The sequence below is a fragment of the Oncorhynchus gorbuscha genome, linkage group LG01 (assembly GCF_021184085.1).
Source record: "Oncorhynchus gorbuscha isolate QuinsamMale2020 ecotype Even-year linkage group LG01, OgorEven_v1.0, whole genome shotgun sequence".
NCBI classification, from domain to species: domain Eukaryota; kingdom Metazoa; phylum Chordata; class Actinopteri; order Salmoniformes; family Salmonidae; genus Oncorhynchus; species Oncorhynchus gorbuscha.
The window spans coordinates 39,671,998-39,695,242 of record NC_060173.1 but is presented as its reverse complement, the minus strand read 5'-3'; the positions used below and the strand labels follow the sequence as shown (position 1 = coordinate 39,695,242).

General features: G+C 43.6%; 1 protein-coding gene across 1 annotated transcript in view; it reads left to right on the top strand.

The window, feature by feature from the left end:
- The first annotated feature begins 4,121 nt into the window (after positions 1 to 4,121).
- si:ch211-212o1.2 (uncharacterized protein LOC492735 homolog) overlaps positions 4,122 to 23,245 on the top strand; it is a 39,875-nt gene continuing 20,751 nt past the window's right edge. The window contains exons 1-2 of the mRNA XM_046352409.1: positions 4,122 to 4,228; positions 4,702 to 4,896. Coding sequence (XP_046208365.1) covers positions 4,222 to 4,228; positions 4,702 to 4,896 — 202 coding nt within the window. The 5' untranslated portion in view covers positions 4,122 to 4,221. The remainder of the gene's footprint in view (positions 4,229 to 4,701; positions 4,897 to 23,245) is intronic.

The following is a 23,245-nucleotide window of genomic DNA, read 5'->3' as shown; positions in this document are numbered from 1 at the left end:
GAGCCCATTTTGCCATTCCCACTGCCTTCAAGCAGCACAGCCTTCCCCAAGTCTTCTTCCTCAGGAATGTTAGCAAGACTGTGGATGTCTCAGCTATTCCCACTGAATACCATGACCTCCTGGAAGTGTTCAGTAAGGTACATGCTACTTCCCTTCCCCCGCACCCTCCTTATGACTGTGTCATTGATCTTCTTCCAGGCACTACACTACCTCGGGTCGGTTGTATTCTCTGTCCAGACCAGAGACCAAAGCTATGAAGGAGTACATAGAGGAATCTCTGACTACTGGGGCTGGCCGTCCATCTGCATCTCCTGCCAGCACAGGGTTTTTCTTTGTGGAAAAGAAGGACAAGACCCTGCGTCTGTATCATTGACTACAGGGGAATTAATGACATTTCAGTAAAAAATCGTTATCCCCTACCTCTCCTCTTCTTGGTGTTTGAACCTCTCCAGGGGGCCACCATGTTTTCCAAGTTGGACCTTCGGAATTCCTACCACCTGGTTCGGATACATGAGGGGGATGAGATGAAGACAGCCTTCAACACAGCCAGTGGACATTATGAGTACCAGGTCATGCCATTTGGACTCACCAACGCCCCCGCTGTCTTCCAGGCTCTGGTAAACGATGTGCTCCGGGACATGCTAAACCGTTTTGTGTTCGTTTACCTTGACGACATCCTGTTGTTTCCTGTTTTTCTGCCCAAGAACATGTACTTCATGTCAGACAGTTTCTTCAGTGCCTCCTGGAGAACCAACTGTTCGTGAAAGCCGAGAAGTTTGAGTTCCACCGCTCTACTATCACCCTTCTGGGATGTGTCATTGCTGAGGGCAATATTCAGATGGATCCTGGAAAGGTGAAAGCAGTGGTGGATTGGCCTCAACCAACGTACAGGGTGCAGTTGCAAGGTTTTCTTGGTTTTGCTAACTTCTACTGCCATTTTATTCAGGATTACAGCACCTTGGCGGCCACACTCTTGGAACTCAACTCTCCCAAGGTACCGTTCAAATGGTCTCCAGCTGTCGACAAAGCCTTTGTGGACCTGAAGCATCGATTCATCCATCCGGACCCCTCGCATCATTTTGTGGTGGAAGTTGATGTTTCGGATGTTGGAGTGGGGGTCATCCTGTCCCAGCGATCTGCCCAGGACCAAAAGCTTCATCTCTGTGCCTTCCTGTCCTATTGTCTCAATCCTGCAGAGAGGAACTACGATGTAGGCAATTGAGAACTCTTGGTGTTTAAGATGGCGTTGGAAGAGTGAAGGCACTGGCTGGAAGGAACAGAACAGCCATTCTTGGTCTGGACCGACCATAAACACTTGGAATATCTCTGTGCAGCCAAGCGCCTCAACTGCAGGCAGGCCAGGTGGGCCCTCTTGTTAACCAGATTCAACTTCACCATTTCCTACTGCCCAGGGTCAAGAAATGTGAAGCCTAATGCTCTCTCCCGCCTATAAAGTACCTCTGCCACACCCTCGACCTCTGAAACCATTCTCACTACCTCTTGCCTTACTGCCACTGTGGATTGGGGTATTGAGAACCTGGCTCGTGAGGTGCAATGCTCCCAGCCTGTTTGTCCCTAACCTAGTCCAGTCCCAGGTCCTGGAATGGGCTCATTCCTCCAGGCTGACCTGTCATCCAGGGTCCCGTTGTACACTAGCCTTCCTCCGGCAACGTTTCTGGTGGCCCACAATGGTTCCTGACATCTCTGCCTTCGTCGCCGCATGCACAGTGTGTTCTCAGAACAAGACTCCACGGCAAGCTCCTTCTGCCCTCCTTCAGCCACTACCGATCCCTCATCATCCCTGGTCTCATATCTCTGGCCTTTGTCACTGGGCTCCCTCCGTCTGATGGCAACACTGTCATTCTGACGGTAGTCGATCGGTTCTCCAAGGCCGCCCATTTCATCCCTCTCCCAAAACTACATTCTGCCAAGGAGACGGCCCAGTTTATGGTGCAGCATGTCTTCCTGATCCATGGACTCCTGGTAGACATGGTCTCCGATCGGGGTCATCAATTCTCGTCTCAGTTCTGGAAGGCATTCTGCACCCTTTTTTGGGTCGTTGGCCAAACCAACGACCCATCCCCAAACCAACGGTCAGTCGGAGCGAGCCAAACAACCAGCTTGAGATGCCTGGTCTCAACCAACCCCACAACCTGGAGCCGTCAACTGGTCTGGGTGGAACACCCGGAACAGTCTTCCCTGTTCTGCCACGGGACTCTCCCCTTTCAAGTGCTGGATGGGGTTTCAGCCTCCACTCTTCCAAGAACAAGAGCAGGAGGTCAACGTACCCTCGGCCAAGATGTTTGTCCACCGCTGTCGACGTACCTGGAGAAGAGCCAGGGCGGCTATTCAGACAGTAGACTCTAGGGCATAGAGTATGCAGTGCCATTGATGACTTCCACCCAGTTGACTACCTAAGAATGGTGAGACTTCCAATGAGTTAAGGAATGATCACATAATTCCATCCAGGTCATCAGTAGAAGTTGAATTGGGCAATGAATTATACTTTTGAGAAAACATGCCATAACTGCAGGTGGCAATAAATCATCAACATTGGCTTTATACCTGTTCCAACAACACACTATAGGTGCCAGTGTGCACCCTTTAATACTAAATTTCCCTTTTTCAGGACCCTGTCTTTCAAATATAATTCGTAAAAATCCAAATAACTTCACAGATTGTCATTGTAAAGGGTTTAAACACTGTTTCCCATGCTTGTTCAATGAACCATAAACAATTAATGAACATGCACCTGTGGAATGGTCATTAAGACACTAACAGCTTACAGACGGTAGGCAATTAAGGTCACAGTAATGAAAATTTAGGACACTGAAGAGGCCCTTCTACTGACTCTGAAAAACACCAAAAGAAAGAAGCCCAGGGTCCCTACTCATTTGTGTGAACGTGCCTTAGGCATGCTGCAAGGAGGCATGAGGACTGCAGATGTGGCCACGGCAATAAATTGTAATGTCCGTACTGTGAGACGCTACAGAGAGTGCTACATGGCCAGTGAAGAGCCTAGATCTCAATCCCATTGAGCAAGTCTGGGACCTGTTGGATCGGAAGGTGAGGGCTAGGGCCATTCCCCCCAGAAATGTCTGGGAACTTGCAGGTGCCTTGGTGGAAGAGTGGGGTCAATCTGGTCCAGTCCACGAGGGGGAGATGCAGTGCAGTACTTAATGCAGCTGGTGGCCACACCAGATATTGTCTGTTACTTTTGATTTTGACCCCCCCCCCTTTGTTCAGGGACACATTATTCCATTTCTGTTAGTCCCATGTCTGCGGAACTTGTTCAGTTTGTCTCAGTTGTTGAATCTTGTTATGTTCATACAAATATTTACACATGTTCAATTTGCTGAAAATAAATGCATTTGACAGTGAGAGGACGTTTCTTTTTTTTGCTGAGTTTAGAAGTAGTAGAAGAAGAAAATGTACTACTTCGCAATGGAGATGCCTCAATGTTGCTGCCCAATTTCACACAGTTGCCAAATGGAACATATACAATGTTGCATCTGCTAACTATCTCAATGGGGACTCCTGCCAGCACACACAACAGGTGCAGTTGAATACAATCATTAGGCTACTTTGTCAGACGCAGCCTAGCCAATAGAAATGTATGCTATTATGTTGTCCGTTTACTTCATTCAATCTAAGGTAATGTGATAACTAGAAAGATTTAAATTAAGATATATATATTTACATTTCAACAAGTCTGCATGAGAAAACCAGATGCTTTGAAGAGGAATCGCCGGTGTAGGACAATTTCTGTTTTAAAATTACAATTGAATGAACTAAACTCTATAAAGGAATAGAGGATATGGGCCTGCGGTGTCATATTTTAATCATTAAAGTTTGTGAAATACCAACTGGTCTTTGTTTTTGACGTGCACTGTTTGATCGGTACCAGTGGGCAATGGGCATCACCCGCGTATCATCTCGAACTACGGGGGTGAATTCCTTCTGCCTATTCTGTTGCAAAACGTTTCTTAAACGGAAACGAACTGAACGAAACGGGATGTACCTACATGAATTTGTCCAATAGAAACTCTCGTTTTGCTCCGTTTTCTTCCTTTTGGTTCTTAAACAGTACATGGTTTCCGTAATGAATACGCCCCATGGTTCACTTCGCTGTTGCACCAGGACATTAGGGATCCTCAATATTTTACAGCTGATTCTCTGAAGTGCTGGAGACTGTCAGTCACAGACGTAAACTAAAGTCCAATGCCAGGTATTTATCGCGGTGGTTTTGTCATTATCAGAGGAAATATAAGATTTTTTAAAATATCTAATCTAATCTATTTAAGTCGTTCGCATAAACAATTGCCTTTTTGTTTTAGACCTTTTTTGTGATCATAACTGTACTATCCCTACACTCTGGCAAGCATGGAGAAATGCAAAAACAAGTGTTTACAATAATTAGCGGAACATGAAAGCGCTGCTCTAAAACACGCACGTTTTAGGCACACTAGGCTGTTGTCTTTGAAGAATGAAATAAACTTTGTCTCAATCAGACGAAAATAACGTAGTACTATAGCCGCCGTTATAAGTCTGTTTTGTCAGAGGCGGTTCATCCGTATTGTAGTTCCGGGTTTTACTGGGTAGCTCCGGTGCCGAGAGCATCACAACACCACACTGACAAACATTACCTAGCAATCAAATAACTGACTTCGTTTGAAGAAATACATGATTTATGTATTTTAGTTAAAACTGGGGGAATGGAAGGGAGGATCGCGGTGGCAGCGCCAGTACTACTGTCAGAGAGAGAGATTCAACATCGGTCTATGGCAGAGGAGGATCCTAACGGGAATGAGCACGGTTCGGCTGCCCGCAGCACGGCGCCTCGTTGGGGACCGCAGCATGCAGGGGCCCGACAACTTGCAACATTGTACTCACCTGGTAAGACAATGAATGAGCTGGGGAGAATACTTTTTTAATTAATGAAAGACACTAAACCTCACTTAGATTAGGGTTGTCACCTAATTACGCGCGCCACACTGCTGATAATTCGTCAAAAACTGTAATGGGCTGTTTATATAGAGGATGATAATAACACCTGTCATTGTCCAGATGAAGTATAGCAAAGATTTTGTATTATATTGACAAGATAGTAGGGTGACCGCTCTAACGATGAAAATATGTCCTCAAAGATGGCATGCATGCGTTCGGAGGCGAGATCAGGTGGGACCATTCTAGCCAATGAGGGGGCAGATATTCTTTAAAAAATATATTGTATTGCCGAAATGCCATTTGTGTCCACTTATAACAGTGCAGTTGTAACAACCTAACCATTACGAAACTTCTATAAGCCTCACGTTGTAAATGATCAATTACATGTTTGTTGTTGGCCAAATTCGACACATTCCTCACTTTGTGGTCTTATTTTCGTGGACAGATTTTGGGCAGAGTAGAACCTCTCGCTTTGCTTTTTCCTCTCTTGAGTATAGCAACGTTTTAACGTTGGGTAAAAGGACAAAACCCGTTTGTTATAGAAATAATCCTTGCATTGGCTTCAACATAAAATTCTGAATTATATATTTGTAGCACCAGACATTTTCATAGAAATTAAAGTGTCCTCCTTTTATAAATATGGGCCGATCCAAGCAGGTAATGTGCACTTAATGCACATTTGTAGTAGTAGGCTACTCATCTAATATGATATTACATTGTTTTTTATTTCTGAACCAAAACCCCCAAATACTTTTAACCTGACATGGATCCCACGGAATATGGACCTCGTAATACTGTGTGCGTTTATGTTGTATTACACATCTATAATGAAATATATCTCATATTTGAATTCTGTCATAGGCTTGTTTATTCTATACAGACTTTAGAGCTGTACAATGCATATCACTGATTTGGTGTTTTTCCCGAAGTGGGGTTCAGAGGAGAGCACTCTGTCTTGTTTCTGCACACTATGGAGGGTTGAGATCGGTTGGAACATGAAAGCCGAAAAACTTAGGGGAGCTTTACTGAGAAAAGAAGACTATAGTTCAGCTCTATGCTTGTCCTGGACTGTGATTCCTTGTGTTTAGGGAGTTTTTACATCTATTCAAAATTCAGAATGCTATTAGGGTGAAAATGATCAGCCATTTTCCTGGGTGTGTTTGTCTATTGCCAGACATATGATACTGCTACTGGCACATGTTATTAATTACTGTACTGTATACATGTGTGTAGATGTATGGAGGGGAGAGTGAATGGTTAATACATTAATGTAGTAATGTATTTTCTTGGTAATGGGGGAATGGAGAGTTTTCTTTCGTCCAGATGTGAAGCTGGTTCTCACACCAGTTTTAATATCTAATCTGTTACTCTGCTTTAGTAGTAGTAGTAGTAGTAATAATGATACATGGGAATTATATAGCTCTCTTCAAGGACCCAAAGTTGCTTTACAATTCTAAAAAGAAAAAAGAAAAAAGAACAAAACAGGAGTCAAAACATCAGACTAAACAAAACATAAATAAAGAGAAAGGAAAGAGTGTGATGTATCAGTGTATGTGGAGGGTAGGGATTGGGATAGTAGTAGTGTGATGTATCAGTGTATGTGGAGGGTAGGGATTGGGATAGTAGTGTGATGTATCAGTGTATGTGGAGGGTAGGGATTGGGATAGTAGTGTGATGTATCAGTGTATGTGGAGGGTAGGGATTGGGATAGTAGTGTGATGTATCAGTGTATGTGGAGGGTAGGGATTGGGGTTAGGATAGTAGTGTGATGTATCAGTGTATGTGGAGGGTAGGGATTGGGGTTAGGATAGTAGTGTGATGTATCAGTGTATGTGGAGGGTAGGGATTGGGGTTAGGATAGTAGTGTGATGTATCAGTGTATGTGGAGGGTAGGGATTGGGATAGTAGAGTGATGTATCAGTGTATGTGGAGGGTAGGGATTGGGGTTAGGATAGTAGTGTGATGTATCAGTGTATGTGGAGGGTAGGGATTGGGGTTAGGATAGTAGTGTGATGTATCAGTGTATGTGGAGGGTAGGGATTGGGGTTAGGATAGTAGTGTGATGTATCAGTGTATGTGGAGGGTAGGGATTGGGATAGTAGAGTGATGTATCAGTGTATGTGGAGGGTAGGGATTGGGGTTAGGATAGTAGTGTGATGTATCAGTGTATGTGGAGGGTAGGGATTGGGGTTAGGATAGTAGTGTGATGTATCAGTGTATGTGGAGGGTAGGGATTGGGGTTAGGATAGTAGTGTGATGTATCAGTGTATGTGGAGGGTAGGGTTGGGATTGGGGTTAGGGTAGTAGTGTGAGAGGGAAGTCGAGAGCTATTAGCGTGTGGTATTGAACCACACATTGGCCTGGAAATAACACAAAACCAGATTTCAGGACATTACAACATCACAGCTGTTCACACCCATTCCACGACATGGACTCCTCTAATGGTATCTAAGAGGTTGCTTACTATATCCGTCTGTTGAGTTAATGGACTGACAGGTTTCAGGGTTGAGGGATGATACTGTTACAGCACAGAGATGAAAGGGACATGATCTTGTAAAACCAGAGTTGCATGTTTGACTCTGTCTCTGATTATGGATAACTATTCTAAGAGGATTCCCCATGCATTTGTGGTCCTATTTTATCCAAGTCACTAAATGGCTGGGCAGTTTAGTGGGCCATATGGGCACTTCCATGGTAACGGAATTACACTGAGACTCAGATTTTTCATTTTAAAATGTATATCAAACAAAAAACATTTGATTTCAAAGTTTAACAAACCATAGAACTCTATGCACAAGGATTGATGGAGATTTTACCATCATTCTGTTACCAAACTTTACATCTACAGTTTTTCCAGGTTTTTTAAAATTGCGTAAATAGTTCAATGTAGTCATTGTTCATATAGTTGTAGGGTTTCTTAAACTTTGAAATGAATTGTTTTTGTTTGTTTGTTTGTTTACATTTTAAAGTGAAAAAAAAATTGAGTCTCAATGTAATTCCGTTACTGGGGAATTGCCAATATACAGTGATCCAGAGAGACACAAAGTGAGAGAGATTCTGGGACAGCAGTAATAGAAGAGGTATGTCAGGGATTCATGGTCCATGGCAGTAGACCTAGCAGACATGTGTTGAGGTGCAGGCGAGGAGTGGTTGGAATGAGAGGGCTGTGTTTGTGGACATGTTGAGGCTTAGCGGCAGGACTGGATTGATGAGGCTTTGGTCTGCTCAATGGAGGCTAAGGCTCATTACAGTAACCCCAGGACAGGCAAACAGCTGGACGTATCTCTCTGCCATATGTCTATCTGTCATGCACGGCTGACTGCTCTTTGCGCTTTTTATCCCACTTTACAGATTTGCCTGGAAGTAAACAGGATTTCTGCCTGCTTTCTGTTTTCCTGATTACTTTCACCAGCCGTCTTGGTCTGGTCTCAAGGCCACTGGCTTTGTGTGTGTGTGTGTGTGTGTTCTCACATTACTCTTTAAGATCTAGTTTCCTTGGCTCTAAGCGATCTAGACTGTGATAGTCATCTTTTTTTGCCCTTGTCCACATCACAGGCCCGTTCCTATGACTCTTATTCAACAGCTTCCATGTATAGATAGTACGGTGTGGTTACCATCAGACAGACTAGAGAGGCAGCCACAGTGTTTGGCCTCTTCTGTAGTTTTTAGCTTCAGTGTTCGTAGTGTACATACTGTATGTGGATTGTGTCAATTATGTGTCTATAAACAATATTTTGCCTATAAACTCTGTTTATTGTCTGTGCATTCTGTTTATTGTGGCAGCACCATTTCACTGAGCCAAATTCCTGTACATGAAAATGTATTTGGCAAATAAAGGCATTTCTGATTCTGACTGCACATAGTTCAAGCACAGTAGGTTAGGGTGGATTTACATTAGTAAAATATGTCTAATGAGATCGATCTCTCTTCAACATCAGATTTGCAACTTTTGTGTTTTCATTAAGTTTCTAGTTTTAACATCACATGCACAAGTACAGTGAAATGCATTTCTTGTAAACTCAAATCCCAACAATGCAATAATCAATAACAATGTATAACTAGAAAAAAACACATGAGAAATAATAAATATGAAGAACACAATAAGTAAGTAAGCATACTATATACAGGGTCAGTTCCAACACCATACAATGTGCAGGGATACTGGAGTGATGGAGGTAGATATGTATAGGGGTAAGGTGACAGGGATACTAGAGTGATGGAGTAAGATATGTATAGGGGTAAGGTGACAGGGATACTAGAGTGATGGAGGTAGATATGTATAGGGGTAAGGTGACAGGGATACTAGAGTGATGGAGGTAGATATGTATAGGGGTAAGGTGACAGGGATACTAGAGTGATGGAGGTAGATATGTATAGGGGTAAGGTGACAGGGATACTAGAGTGATGGAGGTAGATATGTATAGGGGTAAGGTGACAGGGATACTAGAGTGATGGAGGTAGATATGTATAGGGGTAAGGTGACAGGGATACTAGAGTGATGGAGGTAGATATTTATAGGGGTAAGGTGACAGGGATACTAGAGTGATGGAGGTAGATATGTATAGGGGTAAGGTGACAGGGATACTAGAGTGATGGAGGTAGATATGTATAGGGGTAAGGTGACAGGGATACTAGAGTGATGGAGGTAGATATGTATAGGGGTAAGGTGACAGGGATACTAGAGTGATGGAGGTAGATATTTATAGGGGTAAGGTGACAGGGATACTAGAGTGATGGAGGTAGATACAGTGGGGCAAAAACATATTTAGTCAGCCACCAATTGTGCAAGTTCTCCCACTTAAAAAGATGAGAGAGGCCTGTAATTTTCATCATAGGTACACTTCAACTATGACAGACAAAATTAGAAAAAAAATCCAGAAAATAACATTGTAGGATTTTTAATGAATTTATTTGCAAATTATGTTGGAAAATAAGTATTTGGTCACCTACAAACAAGCAAGATTTCTGGCTCTCACAGACCTGTAACTTCTTCTTTAAGAGGCTCATCTGTCCTCCACTCGTTACCTGTATTAATAGCACCTGTTTGAACTTGTTATCAGTATAAAAGACACGTGTCCACAACCTCAAACAGTCACACTCCAAACTCCACTATGGCCAAGACCAAAGAGCTGTCAAAGGACACCAGAAACAAAATTGTAGACCTGCACCAGGCTGGGAAGACATAATCTGCAATAGGTAAGCAGCTTGGTTTGAAGAAATCAACTGTGAGAGCAATTATTAGAAAATGGAAGACATACAAGACAACTTGCTCCCTCGATCTGGGGCTCCACGCAAGATCTCACCCCGTGGGGTCAAAATGATCACAAGAACGGTGAGCAAAAATCCCAGAACCACACGGGGGGACCTAGTGAATGACCTGCAGAGAGCTGGGACCAAAGTAACAAAGCCTACCATCAGTAACACACTACGCCGCCAGGGACTCAAATCCTGCAGTGCCAGACGTGTCCCCCTGCTTAAGCCAGTACATGTCCAGGCCCGTCTGAAGTTTGCTAAAGAGCATTTGGATGATCCAGAAGAGGATTGGGAGAATGTCATATGGTCAGATGAAACCAAAATCTAACTTTTTGGTAAAAACTCAACTCTTCGTGTTTGGAGGACAAAGAATGCTGAGTTGCATCCAAAGAACACCATACCTACTGTGAAGCATGGGGGTAGAAACATCATGCTTTGGGGCTGTTTTTCTGCAAAGGGACCAGTGCGACTGATCCATGTAAAGGAAAGAATGAATGGGGCCATGTATCATTAGATTTTGAGTGAAAACCTCCTTCCATCAGCAAGGGCATTGAAGATGAAATGTGGCTGGGTCTTTCAGCATGACAATGATCCCAAACGCTACGCCCGGTGGTGCTATTGCCAAACCAAGCAGTGGTGCAGCCAGTCAAAATGCAGAACATTTTGAGGGTTTGAGGGCCATGCCAAACTTTTTCAACCTCACGAGGGGTAAGAGGCACTATTGCGCCTTCTTCACGACTGTATGCTTGTGTTTGGATCATTTTAAGTCTAATGATTTGGACACCGTAGAACTTGAAGCTCCCGACCTGCCCCCCCCCCCCCCCCGTTTCCTGACCTCCTCCCTGTAGGCTGACTCATTGTTGCCGATGATCAGGTCTACCACCTTTGTGTCGTCAGCAAACTTGATGATGGTGTTGGAGTCGTGCGAGGCCACGCAGTCGTGGGTGAACAAGGAGTACAGGAGGAGACTAAGCACACATCCCTGTGGGGCCCCTGTGTTGAGGGTCAGCGTGGTGGTGGTGATGTTGCCTACCCTCACTACCTAGTGTCGGCTCGTTCAGGAAGTTCAGGATCCAGTTGCAGAGGGAGTTGTTCAGATCCAGAGTCCTAAGCTTGGAGGGGACAATGGGGTTGAACGCTGAGCTGTAGTCAATGAACAGCATTCTCACATAGGTAATCCTCTTATCTAGGTGGGTGAGGGCAGTGTGGAGAGAAATTGAGATTGTGTCATCTATGGATCTGTTGGGGTGGTAATGCAAATTGGAGTGGGTCTAGGGGTGGCTGGGATGGTGGATTAATTTGTGCCATAACCAGCCTCTCAAAGCACATCATGATTACAGAAGTGAGTGCTACAGGGTGGTAGTGATTGTGGCATGAAGCCTTAGAGTACTTTGGGACAAGAATGATGGTAGTCATCTTAAAACATATGCGAATTACAGACTGGGACAAGTGGAAGTTGAAAATTACAGTGAATATGCCGGCCAGCTGTTCTGCGCATGATCTGAGAACACGCCCTGGAATTCTGTTGGGTCCCGCAGCCTTGCGGCTGTTGACCTGACTAAAGGCCTTGTACACGTCGCTCTCTGAGAGTGAGATCACCCAATCCTATGGGTCGGTGGCGGCCCTCATTCTTGGCATGATGATGTTGTTGTCATAAAACGCATTGAGTTCGTCTGGTAGAGAGGTATCGTTGGGCAGATCACGGTTGTGTCTTCCTTTGTATACCATTTAGCCTTGGATGTGGTGTTGCCAAACCTACAGTGCCTTGCGAAAGTATTCGGCCCCCTTGAACTTTGCGACCTTTTGCCACATTTCAGGCTTAAAACATAAAGATATAAAACTGTATTTTTTTGTGAAGAATCAACAACAAGTGGGACACAATCATGTAGTGGAACGACATTTATTGTATATTTCAAACTTTTCTAACAATTCAAAAACTGAAAAATTGGGCATGCAAAATTATTCAGCCCCCTTAAGTTAATACTTTGTAGCGCCACCTTTTGCTGCGATTACAGCTGTAAGTCGCTTGGGGTATGTCTCTATCAGTTTTGCACATCGAGAGACCGACACAAAAATACCGATTGGGTCAGATTGTTAAGAAAACTTGAAATCGGCCCTAATTAATCGGCAATTCCGATTAATTGGTCTACCTCTACTCCAGACGTGACGCTTGGCATTCAGGCCAAATAGTTTAATCTTGGTTTCATCACACCAGAGAATCTTGTTTCTCATGGTCTGAGAGTCTTTCAGTGCCTTTTAGCAGACTCCAAGCAGGCTGTTATGTGCCTGTTACTGTGGCTTCTGTCTGGTCACTCTACCGTAAAGGCCTGACTGGTGGAGCGCTGCAGAGATGGTTGTCCTTCTGAAAGGTTCTCCCAACTCCACAGAGGCACTCTGGAGCCCTTTCAGAGTGACCATTGGGTTCTTTGTCACCTCCCTGACCAAGGCCCTTATCCCCCGATTGCCCAGTTTGGCTGGGCGGCCAAGTCTAGGAAGAGTCTTGGTGGTTCCAAACTTCTTCCATTTAAGAATGATGGAGGCCACTGTGTTCTTGGGGACCTTCAATTCTACAGAAATGTATTGGTATCCTTCCCCAGATCTGTGCCAATCTGACACAATCCTGTCTCGGAGCTTTACAGACCATTCCTTTGACTTCATGGCTTGGTTTTTGCTCTGACATGCACTGTAAACTGTTAGACCTTTATATACAGTACCAGTCAAAAGTTTAGACACACCTACTCATTCCAGGGTTTTTCTTTATTTTTACTTTTTTCTACATTGTAGAATAATAGTGAAGACATCGAAACTATGAAATAACACATATGGAATCATGTAGTAACCAAAAATGTGTTTAACAAATCAAAATATATGTTATATTTGAGATTCTTCAGAGTAGCCACCCTTTGCTTTGATGACAGCTTTGCACACGCTTAGCATTCTCTCAACCAGTATCACCTGGAGTGCTTTTCCAACGGTCTTGAAGGAGGTTCCACATATGCTGTTGGAAGAACAGTTTGTTAGACCACATTGGGTCTCTTTACACTAAACTACTTTGACGACACAAACTAGGTCCAGGACAGATGCTTGTGTAAAGAGGCAGATCTAGATTCAAATCTCTCTTAAATAACCGTGATGGTCTCTGGTTCTGTGTCCTATCTATAATTTAGCTATCACTTAACTGACCTTCTGTAGTGAGTAAATGTTATATCAGCTTACTGTCCTTCAGGACAGCTTGTCCACATGCAGCTGGCCTCTGGACTTTGGAGGAGGATCCGCCGGCCCGAGCCAGTGAAGAAAAGGCTTATTTTCACTTTGGAACTAGGCATCATCACTCAGTTGTATGTCTGTGTGTTCCACAGTATTTCTACAGGACCTTTGTTACCAAATCAACATCAGAAATGTCTCTTATCTTGGCCTCCCGAGTGGCGCAGAGGTCTAAAGCAGTGCTAGAGGTGTCACTACAGATCCGGGTTCGATCCCGGGCTGTGTCGCAGCCGGCCGCAACTAGGAGACCCATGAGGAGGCGCACAATTTTCCCAGTGTCGTTCGGGTTAGGGGAGGATTTGGCTGGCCGGGATGTTCTTGTCCCATCTCTCTCTAGCGACTCCTGTGGCGGGCCGGGCGCATACACGTTGACACGGTCGCCAGTTGGACGATCTTTCCTCCGACACATTGGTGTGGCTGGCTTCCAGGTTAAGCGAGCAGTGTATCAAGAAGAAGTGTGGCTCGGCAGGGTCGCATGGCTCTCGACCTTCGCCTCTCCCGAGTCCGTACGGGAGTTGCAGCGATGGGACATGACTGTAACTACCAATTGGATATCACAAAATTGGAGAGAAAAAGGGGTCAAAGAAATACAAATAAAATAAGAAATGTGTCTCATTGAGGATTTACGACGGTGGCCTGAGGTGACTTGGATTTCATAAAGCTACAGTAAAAGAGCAGGTGTTCCTAATGTTTTTACACTCCGTGTATATTTAATTAGCTCACTTATCCATATGCATATTGTATTTGCATATTTTAATGTCAGTCAAGTATTGTTAGTGTTGTACCTATTCTCATCTCTTTTCCATTTTGTTGGTGTAACATATAGTTTGTTAGACCACAACAGTTTGTTAGACCACATTGGGCCTCTTTACACTAAACTACTTGTGAAGCAGTGAAGACCTCTGTTAGTGAAGAACATACACACTTATTTTGACCTCTTTTAAAATACTCTGACTTAAACCCTGTAGACAGCTGTGAGACAGACACAAAATAGAGGAAGAGGAGTATAAAGCAGTGTCTTTTCATAAGTTGGCACCAGGCCTTGGGTCTGTGTTGCAGCTCAGGAATCAGAACTCACAGGCTGCTCTACAGCGTTACACCTGACACTGCCTGCCCATGTCAGTCTGACTGAACCTAACACCCTGCCAACCTGACACACAGAACCTTACACTAGCCCTACCCAGCCCAGCAATACAGAACCTTACACCAGCCCAGCCCAGCAACAGAGCAGAGCCCACTAGCCCAGTACTGCCCCCTGTCTGCTAGCAGAGTTCCTCCTTACCCAAAGCTCCTCCCTCCACCTCAGTCACCTCCATTAGAGAAGTGAACGCACTGTACTCTGGCAGAAGGCTGAATTATTAAAGCCCCTCACTCTGGGTTAAAAGTCGGCACTGGACTCCTGACCCCAGGGTCACAGGGTCGCGGCTTCAAGGCCAGGCTGAGAGTGGAGCTCAGTGCGCTGACCTTGACTGACCTGTGCTCTGTGTCTGACCCGGATCGACCTGGGCAAGACTGGGCCTCTGGACCACCCCAGGTAGAGGGCAGAATACAGGATACATGCATTAAACAAGAGCAGGCCATTTGTTAGACGCTGTGTGTTCCACTGTAAACCTGATTGCATTGCACGCCTTCCTGCATGTGTGCTGCTGAGAGAGAGGAGAGAGAGAGAGAGGAGAGAGAGAGAGAGAGGAGAGAGAGATGAGCGAGAGATGAGAGAGAGAGGAGAGAGAGAGAGAGAGAGGAGAGAGAGAGGAGAGAGAGAGGAGAGAGAGAGGAGAGAGAGAGAGAGAGAGAGAGAGGAGAGAGAGAGGAGAGAGAGAGAGAGAGAGAGAGAGAGAGAGAGAGGAAGAGAGAGGAAGAAATAGGCTACCTGCCATTGCCCCTGCTGTGCTCCTCAATTATACACCCACCAGGGCAGCTAAATACATTAGGCTGGATGCATAGTTTCAAACACACACATGTTCTGCCCAAATACATTAGGACAAAGCCTGTTATTAATATTTGATTGAACTCTCCTTCTGTCCTTTGTATCTTCTGGTGACTTTGCTATAGTGAGGATGGAGGCAGTGGGACTCTCGTCTAATTACTGTTATTAAACTGAATATTTTCCTCCCATCAGTGTGGAGCAGAACTTGGAAATGGGTTTGTGAGAACATTTACATTTTTAAAGCTCCGTCTACTCAGATACACTACATGGCCAAAGGTATGTGGTTACCTGCTCGTCGAACATCTAATTTTTGTAATGATTTTTCATTTCAACTTTATTTAACTAGTTAAGAACAAAATCTTATTTTACAATGACAGCCTACCCTAGCCAAACCCTCCCCTAACTTGGACAATTGTGCTCTGCCCTATGGAACTCCCAATCATTGCCGGTTGTGATACAGCCCTGGATCGAACTAGGGTCTGTAGTGATGCCTCTAGCGCTGAGATGCAGTGCCTTAGTCCGCTGCGCCAACCGGGAGCCCCAAAGTCATGGCCATTAATATGGAGTTGGTCCCCCCTTTGGTGCTAGAACAGCCTCCACCCTTCACGATTTTTTGTGCTACACGCTTCAGCACTTGGCAGTCCCGTTCTGTGAGCTTTTGTGGCCTACCACTTTACAGCTGAGCCGTTGTTGCTCCTAAACGTTTCCACTTCACAATTACTGCAGTTACAGTTGACCGGGCAGCTCTAGCAGGGCAGAAGTTTTATGTGTCACTGAGCTCTTCAGTCCAGGCCACTCTACTGCTGACGGTTGTCTATGGAGATTGCATGGCTCTGTGCTCGATTTTATACACCTGTCAGCAACGGATGTGGCTCAAATAGCAGAATCCACTAATTTGAAAGGGTATCCACCTTAAAGTGGATACAGACTTAAAGTGGAACTGACAGCATTTTAGCAACATAAAATCTTATTAAAATATGTTCATATACACCCATAGGAAGAATATGACACTTTAAATATTCTGACAAGCGAGCACTTAGATATAGTCATTTTCACATTTTCATCAGTTCTTAGAATGTTTTGGAATTACCTATACTAAGGCATTTGTTAAATTCTAGAACAATATATAGTGGAAAAGCTGCCGTGAATTTGGACAATTACTAGACACTGCAGTAAATAAAACCTCATAAAAACATCTGTCTCCGGTAGGACCATAGTCTACACAGACCGGTGCACCATAGCCAATCAGAGCTACTGTAGGCCTTTATGCAAACAAGACATTTGCCACACAAGCCTGCCATCGTTCATTTTGAACTGGACTGTGTGTTTACAGGCATTTGCAGCAATTAGATTATTTTAACGCATTCGGCAAAAACTACACCTGAATGGTATTCTGAAAATATGTCAATACCACGTATTTACCTCTTACATTTGGGAACTTTACAGTCTTATTGATCAAACAACCATGAAAAGGTAGATTCTCTCTCCCACAGTTATGCACATCAACAACAACAAAAACAACAACTAATGCTAGTCACAATGGCTAGCTAGCTACTTCCGGACACAAATAAGAGAACACCTCACTGAGCATTTTACTCACCCAAGCAGAGCTCGGTTAGCTAGGCTCTTTACATGTTATCTAGAGCTTTTGTGACTAAATTACTTTTTTTGACTAAGTTTACTGACACAAACATATTCCATCAGTTATTGTTAATAGTTATTACCGCGGAGCGCGGCTTGGAGCGCAGCTTCAAACATATTGTGTAATGTGAATTGTCAATGATCACGGCCCTACGGTTCCTCATAGGCCAATTATGCAATCGATATGGTTCATGTGTATTGAAATTAATTATATGTACACATGAAGACAATTGAAAGAGTGAAATGAGAAACGTCATTGTTTGCTAACTGATTGACTTTGATAATGGGGATTATAGATTGTATAACCATTCACTGTTTGTATTCTTTCATGATTTATGATAAATAGTTACGAGCCTTAATGACTCACGGATGATTACTATTGATTTAATGAACTGGACTGTAGAATTCCCTAAATTATGTTAATAATGACTGATATGATTTGATCTTTGATTATGAATTTGATTGGATACATGTTATTTGTTTCCTTTGTGATGCAGCACAGACTACTCAGTAAATATACCACTTTATGGTTAAAGGAATTCCTGCCTCAGTCTCATACATTCCTCTGTCACCTGACACGTGACCACCTGTTCACCTTCACTGTCAGTCATCCGACCTGTCCAGCTACCCACACAGATTCCACCAATCTTTCAGTGGGTGTTGAGCGTTGGTAAATTCATCAGTAGTTATTCTGTGCTCTGGCACACTCAGATGGGAGTGCTCTGAAATCGGAGTAGATAGCCAGGGTGAATTTGCAAACAAAAGAGATATGCTAACTGGATACTGTAAAAGTCGTTCAATTTCTTGCTAGCGAACCAAATGACACCTGCATCTCTAGCTGTGTATCTCCACCGACAACGATATGAGGGGGGAAAAGTAAATCACTCACCCACTTCTCCAATGACATGACATCCTCCTAGCTTCCTTTAAAAGTTTTGAGTTTATGCCGTGACTGTTTGTGGTAGATGGTGGCAGATTGTGGTACATTGCATCATTCTGGCAACAATGGCTGACACTTACATAATGTGCCATAGAATTGTGTGGCACCCTGCAAGCTGTGCTGCAGTGTGCTGCAACTTTTAAAGGAAGAACCACTGTAGCTAGCTATCTAGCTAGTTTGATTGTATTGACATGCCCAGCCTTAGTTACATTTGTCCGTTTTTGTACAAAATATTGAGTAATTGAAATTGAAACAGTGCATCCCGAATGGAGGCAGAAAACAATGTACCAGGCCAGCTGTGATTTACAATAAATATATTGGTGAATCATATTAATCATGCATGAAACTGCATCCACCTATTCTGCCAACAATGCTTAGTGTACATCATGGAACGTTGAGTCAAATAGAACCTATTTTTAAAACCTGTTTATAAAGTTGGTTTTGTTGCATAAAGCTGGGAATTTGCTATTTTTTTTACTGATATTATGATTGTCTGTGTAACGATCGTTGTTGGAAGGATCGGACCAAGGTGCATCGTGGAAGGCGTTCATCATATTTATTCATGTGAACCAGCAACAAAACAAATCAAACGTAACAAAACTACCGCACAGCTTTGTAGTGCAAAAGGCTACAATACAAAAACAAGATCCCACACACAACAGGTGGAAAAAGGCTGCCTAGATATGATCCCCAATCAGAGACAACAATAGACATCTGTCTCTGATTGGGAACCATACCAGGCCAACATAGAAAATAAAAAACTAGACTACCCACCCTAGTCACACCCTGACCTAACCAAAATAGAGAAATAAAAGGTTCTCTAGGGTCAGGGCGCCACAGTCTGTTTGTTCCATATCTGCAAAGTAGTTAAAACACTGTCAGTTCCACTTTAAAGAACTAGAGCTGACATTTTTCAAATTCCTCAAGCTCTCAGATCCACTGCCCAACGTTCATTATGTCTGAAAACAATAGATATGGACACACGACACATAAAGCATGGAGCTTGCAGTATGGATTTGACTGTTGACCTTGACCATTGCTTGAATAGAGGACGCTTTCCATTTAGCAAAGTGTAATCTTGTTTATGTGTGTGCATCTGTAGTTGAATGAATAAAAATTCATAAAATATCACTCAAACAGGTAGTGTATGTGAAATACATGATACGTTGCAGAACAACACAGACTAAATGACTATCAACTATACTGAGCAATAAATATAAATGCATCATGCAATAATTTCAATGAGCCGGATGTGGAGGTCTTGGACTGGCATGGTTACACATGGTCTTGTCACACCCAGATCTGTTTCACCTGTCTTGGTGATTGTCTCCACCCACCTCCATGTGTCTACTGTTTTCCCCCATTAGTCCCCGGTGTATTTATCTGTGTTTCCTGTCTCTCTGTGCCAGTTCGTCTTGTTTTGCCAGGTCAACCAGCATTTCTCCTAGCTCCTATTTTTCCCAGTCTCAGGGTTTTTCCTAGACCTCCTGGTTTTGTCCCTTGCCTGTCCGGATGCCGACTCCGCCTGCCAGACCACTCTGTCTGTTCTGACCTCGAGCCTGCCTATCGCCTGGTACTGTTTGGACTCGGACCTGGTTTATGAAATTCTGGGATCTTTTGTTTCAGCTCATGATACACGGGACCAACACTTTACATGTCACATTTCTATTTCTGTTCAGTATAAATGAGACGTAATGTGGCTACACGTCTTCAATTCAAAATCATCTCTTCTAGAATAAACTATGTGTGTGTGATACACACAGGAGCTTTCTACCAAGCTCTCAAATTCAAGCTGGAACTCAGGCCCAACCTGAATGAACATTTCTTTGCACTTTGCTAGTTAAAACAATAGGCAGGAAAACACACCCAGATTCTAGTCTAATCAACTCAATTTCAATGATAGGAGTGTAAATCTGTCGCTCCTCTTTGAACTATAGCTGCTGTCCAATGAACAGAATGACAGTTTCTCTGCAACAATAAATCCATGACACTGACATATAAAATAGAACAGATAAAAAGTCGCACTTCTTTAACTCTCGAAACAATCCAAATATGACAATTTAATTCACATAGTAACATTTTGTCGATTCAAGTTTCATCAGTCTTCACAAATCACCTGGTGTCAGCGACCCCAGAAATGATGTTAGAGATTGCCACAGATAAATTGGCTCTCACCTGTATCACCTTCTCAAATTTTTCCACTACATTTTCCCCCCATGGATACTCTGCATTGCAGAAGACAATCAGAGGAACCAGAGAAATATGGGGAGAGAGGTGACTAGACAAAAACAAAAAAGCTTGGGTCCATGTAATAGCTACCTCCCAAAAGCTTGGGTCCATGTAATAGCTACCTCCCAAAAGCTTGGGTCCATGTAATAGCTACCTCCCAAAAGCTTGGGTCCATGTAATAGCTACCTCCCAAAAGCTTGGGTCCATGTAATAGCTACCTCCCAAAAGCTTGGGTCCATGTAATAGCTACCTCCCAAAAGCTTGGGTCCATGTAATAGCTACCTCCCAAAAGCTTGGGTCCATGTAATAGCTACCTCCCAAAAGCTTGGGTCCATGTAATAGCTACCTCCCAAAAGCTTGGGTCCATGTAATAGCTACCTCCCAAAAGCTTGGGTCCATGTAATAGCTACCTCCCAAAAGCTTGGGTCCATGTAATAGCTACCTCCCAAAAGCTTGGGTCCATGTAATAGCTACCTCCCAAAAGCTTGGGTCCATGTAATAGCTACCTCCCAAAAGCTTGGGTCCATGTAATAGCTACCTCCCAAAAGCTTGGGTCCATGTAATAGCTACCTCCCAAAAGCTTGGGTCCATGTAATAGCTACCTCCCAAAAGCTTGGGTCCATGTAATAGCTACCTCCCAAAAGCTTGGGTCCATGTAATAGCTACCTCCCAAAAGCTTGGGTCCATGTAATAGCTACCTCCCAAAAGCTTGGGTCCATGTAATAGCTACCTCCCAAAAGCTTGGGTCCATGTAATAGCTACCTCCCAAAAGCTTGGGTCCATGTAATAGCTACCTCCCAAAAGCTTGGGTCCATGTAATAGCTACCTCCCAAAAGCTTGGGTCCATGTAATAGCTACCTCCCAAAAGCTTGGGTCCATGTAATAGCTACCTCCCAAAAGCTTGGGTCCATGTAATAGCTACCTCCCAAAAGCTTGGGTCCATGTAATAGCTACCTCCCAAAAGCTTGGGTCCATGTAATAGCTACCTCCCAAAAGCTTGGGTCCATGTAATAGCTACCTCCCAAAAGCTTGGGTCCATGTAATAGCTACCTCACAAAAGCTTGGGTCCATGTAATAGCTACCTCCCAAAAGCTTGGGTCCATGTAATAGCTACCTCCCAAAAGCTTGGGTCCATGTAATAGCTACCTCCCAAAAGCTTGGGTCCATGTAATAGCTACCTCCCAAAAGCTTGCCAGGACACAGTCGAGACACTCAACAAGACAGTCGCCATCTACTTGGCCTGCATTAACTTCTTGTCCATGGTCGTTAGGGGCCCGGTACTCTCCTCATAGAAGGTATCCTCCCACCAGGGGCCAACGTCAGTCTCCAGGGGTACCCTGCCTAGAATGGTCAGCTGTCCCCATGTGGAATCCTCCATCAGAAGGTGTGTGGCTTAGCTGGACAGGTCAGGCCCCATCATCTGAGTCCGTTTCACGTTGACAACGCACCACTGTTTGTGAAAGACTTTGGAAACATTCGAAATGGCAGTAAAAGTAAACACATCATGATATCATCCTCTGCATTCTTTGACAAATACAGATTATGAAATACATGTCTCATGATAATAAATTGGGAATAAAGTTTCACTATCATTAATATGAAAACGAGCCTACAAAGGTATCCCATCAACTGCCTGATCCAAACAGATGACGAGTTAGGAGACACATGATCTGGATGAAGGAAACGAGCACAACATGAAACCATACCATCCAACATCATTTCCAATCCAAATTCTAACAATATACAGTAAAGAACAATTAGTGCTCCCTCCTTTTAGAGGGATGAGTTTGGAAAAAAATGAGAACACTAGAAAACAATTAGTATAGTGTTGAGCAAATACCTTCCCACCCCTATTGTACAGAAAGTAAATGAGTACCATCAAATCCTAGAATATTAAAGTCAGAGAAACAAGGCATAAGAGGCTATATCAAATCAGTTCTGAAAATGTTCTGGCACGGTGAAAATAACAATCAATGTTAAGATTTATTTTTCCACATTCTCAGCAGACAAATCATAAAAGCAATTGTGTTGTAAATTTCAGACTGGTTTCAAAACCAGCACAGGTCTTGACCCAAGGACTCTTGGGTCAAGGCCTTTTATGCTATTACTTCTCTCCCTCTCTGATAATGACTAGAATTATGCCTTGTAAATGCTTGTTAATGCCTTCTAAATTCAGCTTATGCCTTGCGTAATGTAATCATTCACTTTACAAAGTAATTAAATACAGTTGTATTGAGAATTCCATTCTCAGACATTTCTTGATTGCAAATATAATGGTAAATGGAGTCAGATAAACATTTTATTTGGCTAATTGCAAATTTGAATCATGGGTCACATGTGTGGTATAAATACAGTACATAGGACAAATATTACCCCAGTCTCCGTGTGTGTACGTGTTATACTGTATCGTATCTCTCTGTCACCCTTCCCCCACCCTACTCATCTGCGGCTCCCATCATGCTCATTCGACATCCCCAACACACACACCACGGGATCTGTCCATCCTCTTTTCTCTCCCTGTTCACAGGGGAAAGAGGAAGGAGCCAGGCCTAGATACCACTCTCTTGGGCCGTGTCTGTGTGTGTGGTGTTGTTATGCAGTTGTTAAATCTGTCACATTTGTCACATTCATTTTTTTGTTGTAGTTCTTGTCCATAGGTTAATGTATGGATTATCTGTGTAATTGCTTGGTGTGTGTGTTTTGTGTGCTTGCGTGTGTGATGTGTTGTATGTGTGATGTGTTGTGTGTGTGTGTGATGTGTGTGTGTGTGATGTGTTGTATGTGTGATGTGTTGTGTGTGTGATGTGTGATGTGTTGTATGTGTGATGTGTTGTGTGTGTGATGTGTGATGTGTTGTATGTGTGATGTGTTGTATGTGTGATGTGTTGTGTGTATGTGTGTGTGTGTGTGTGATGTGTTGTATGTGTGATGTGTGTGTGTGATGTGTTGTATGTGTTGTATGTGTGATGTATTGTGTGATGTGTTGTATGTGTGATGTGATGTGTGTGTGTGATGTGTGTGTGTGTGTGTGTGTGATGTGTTGT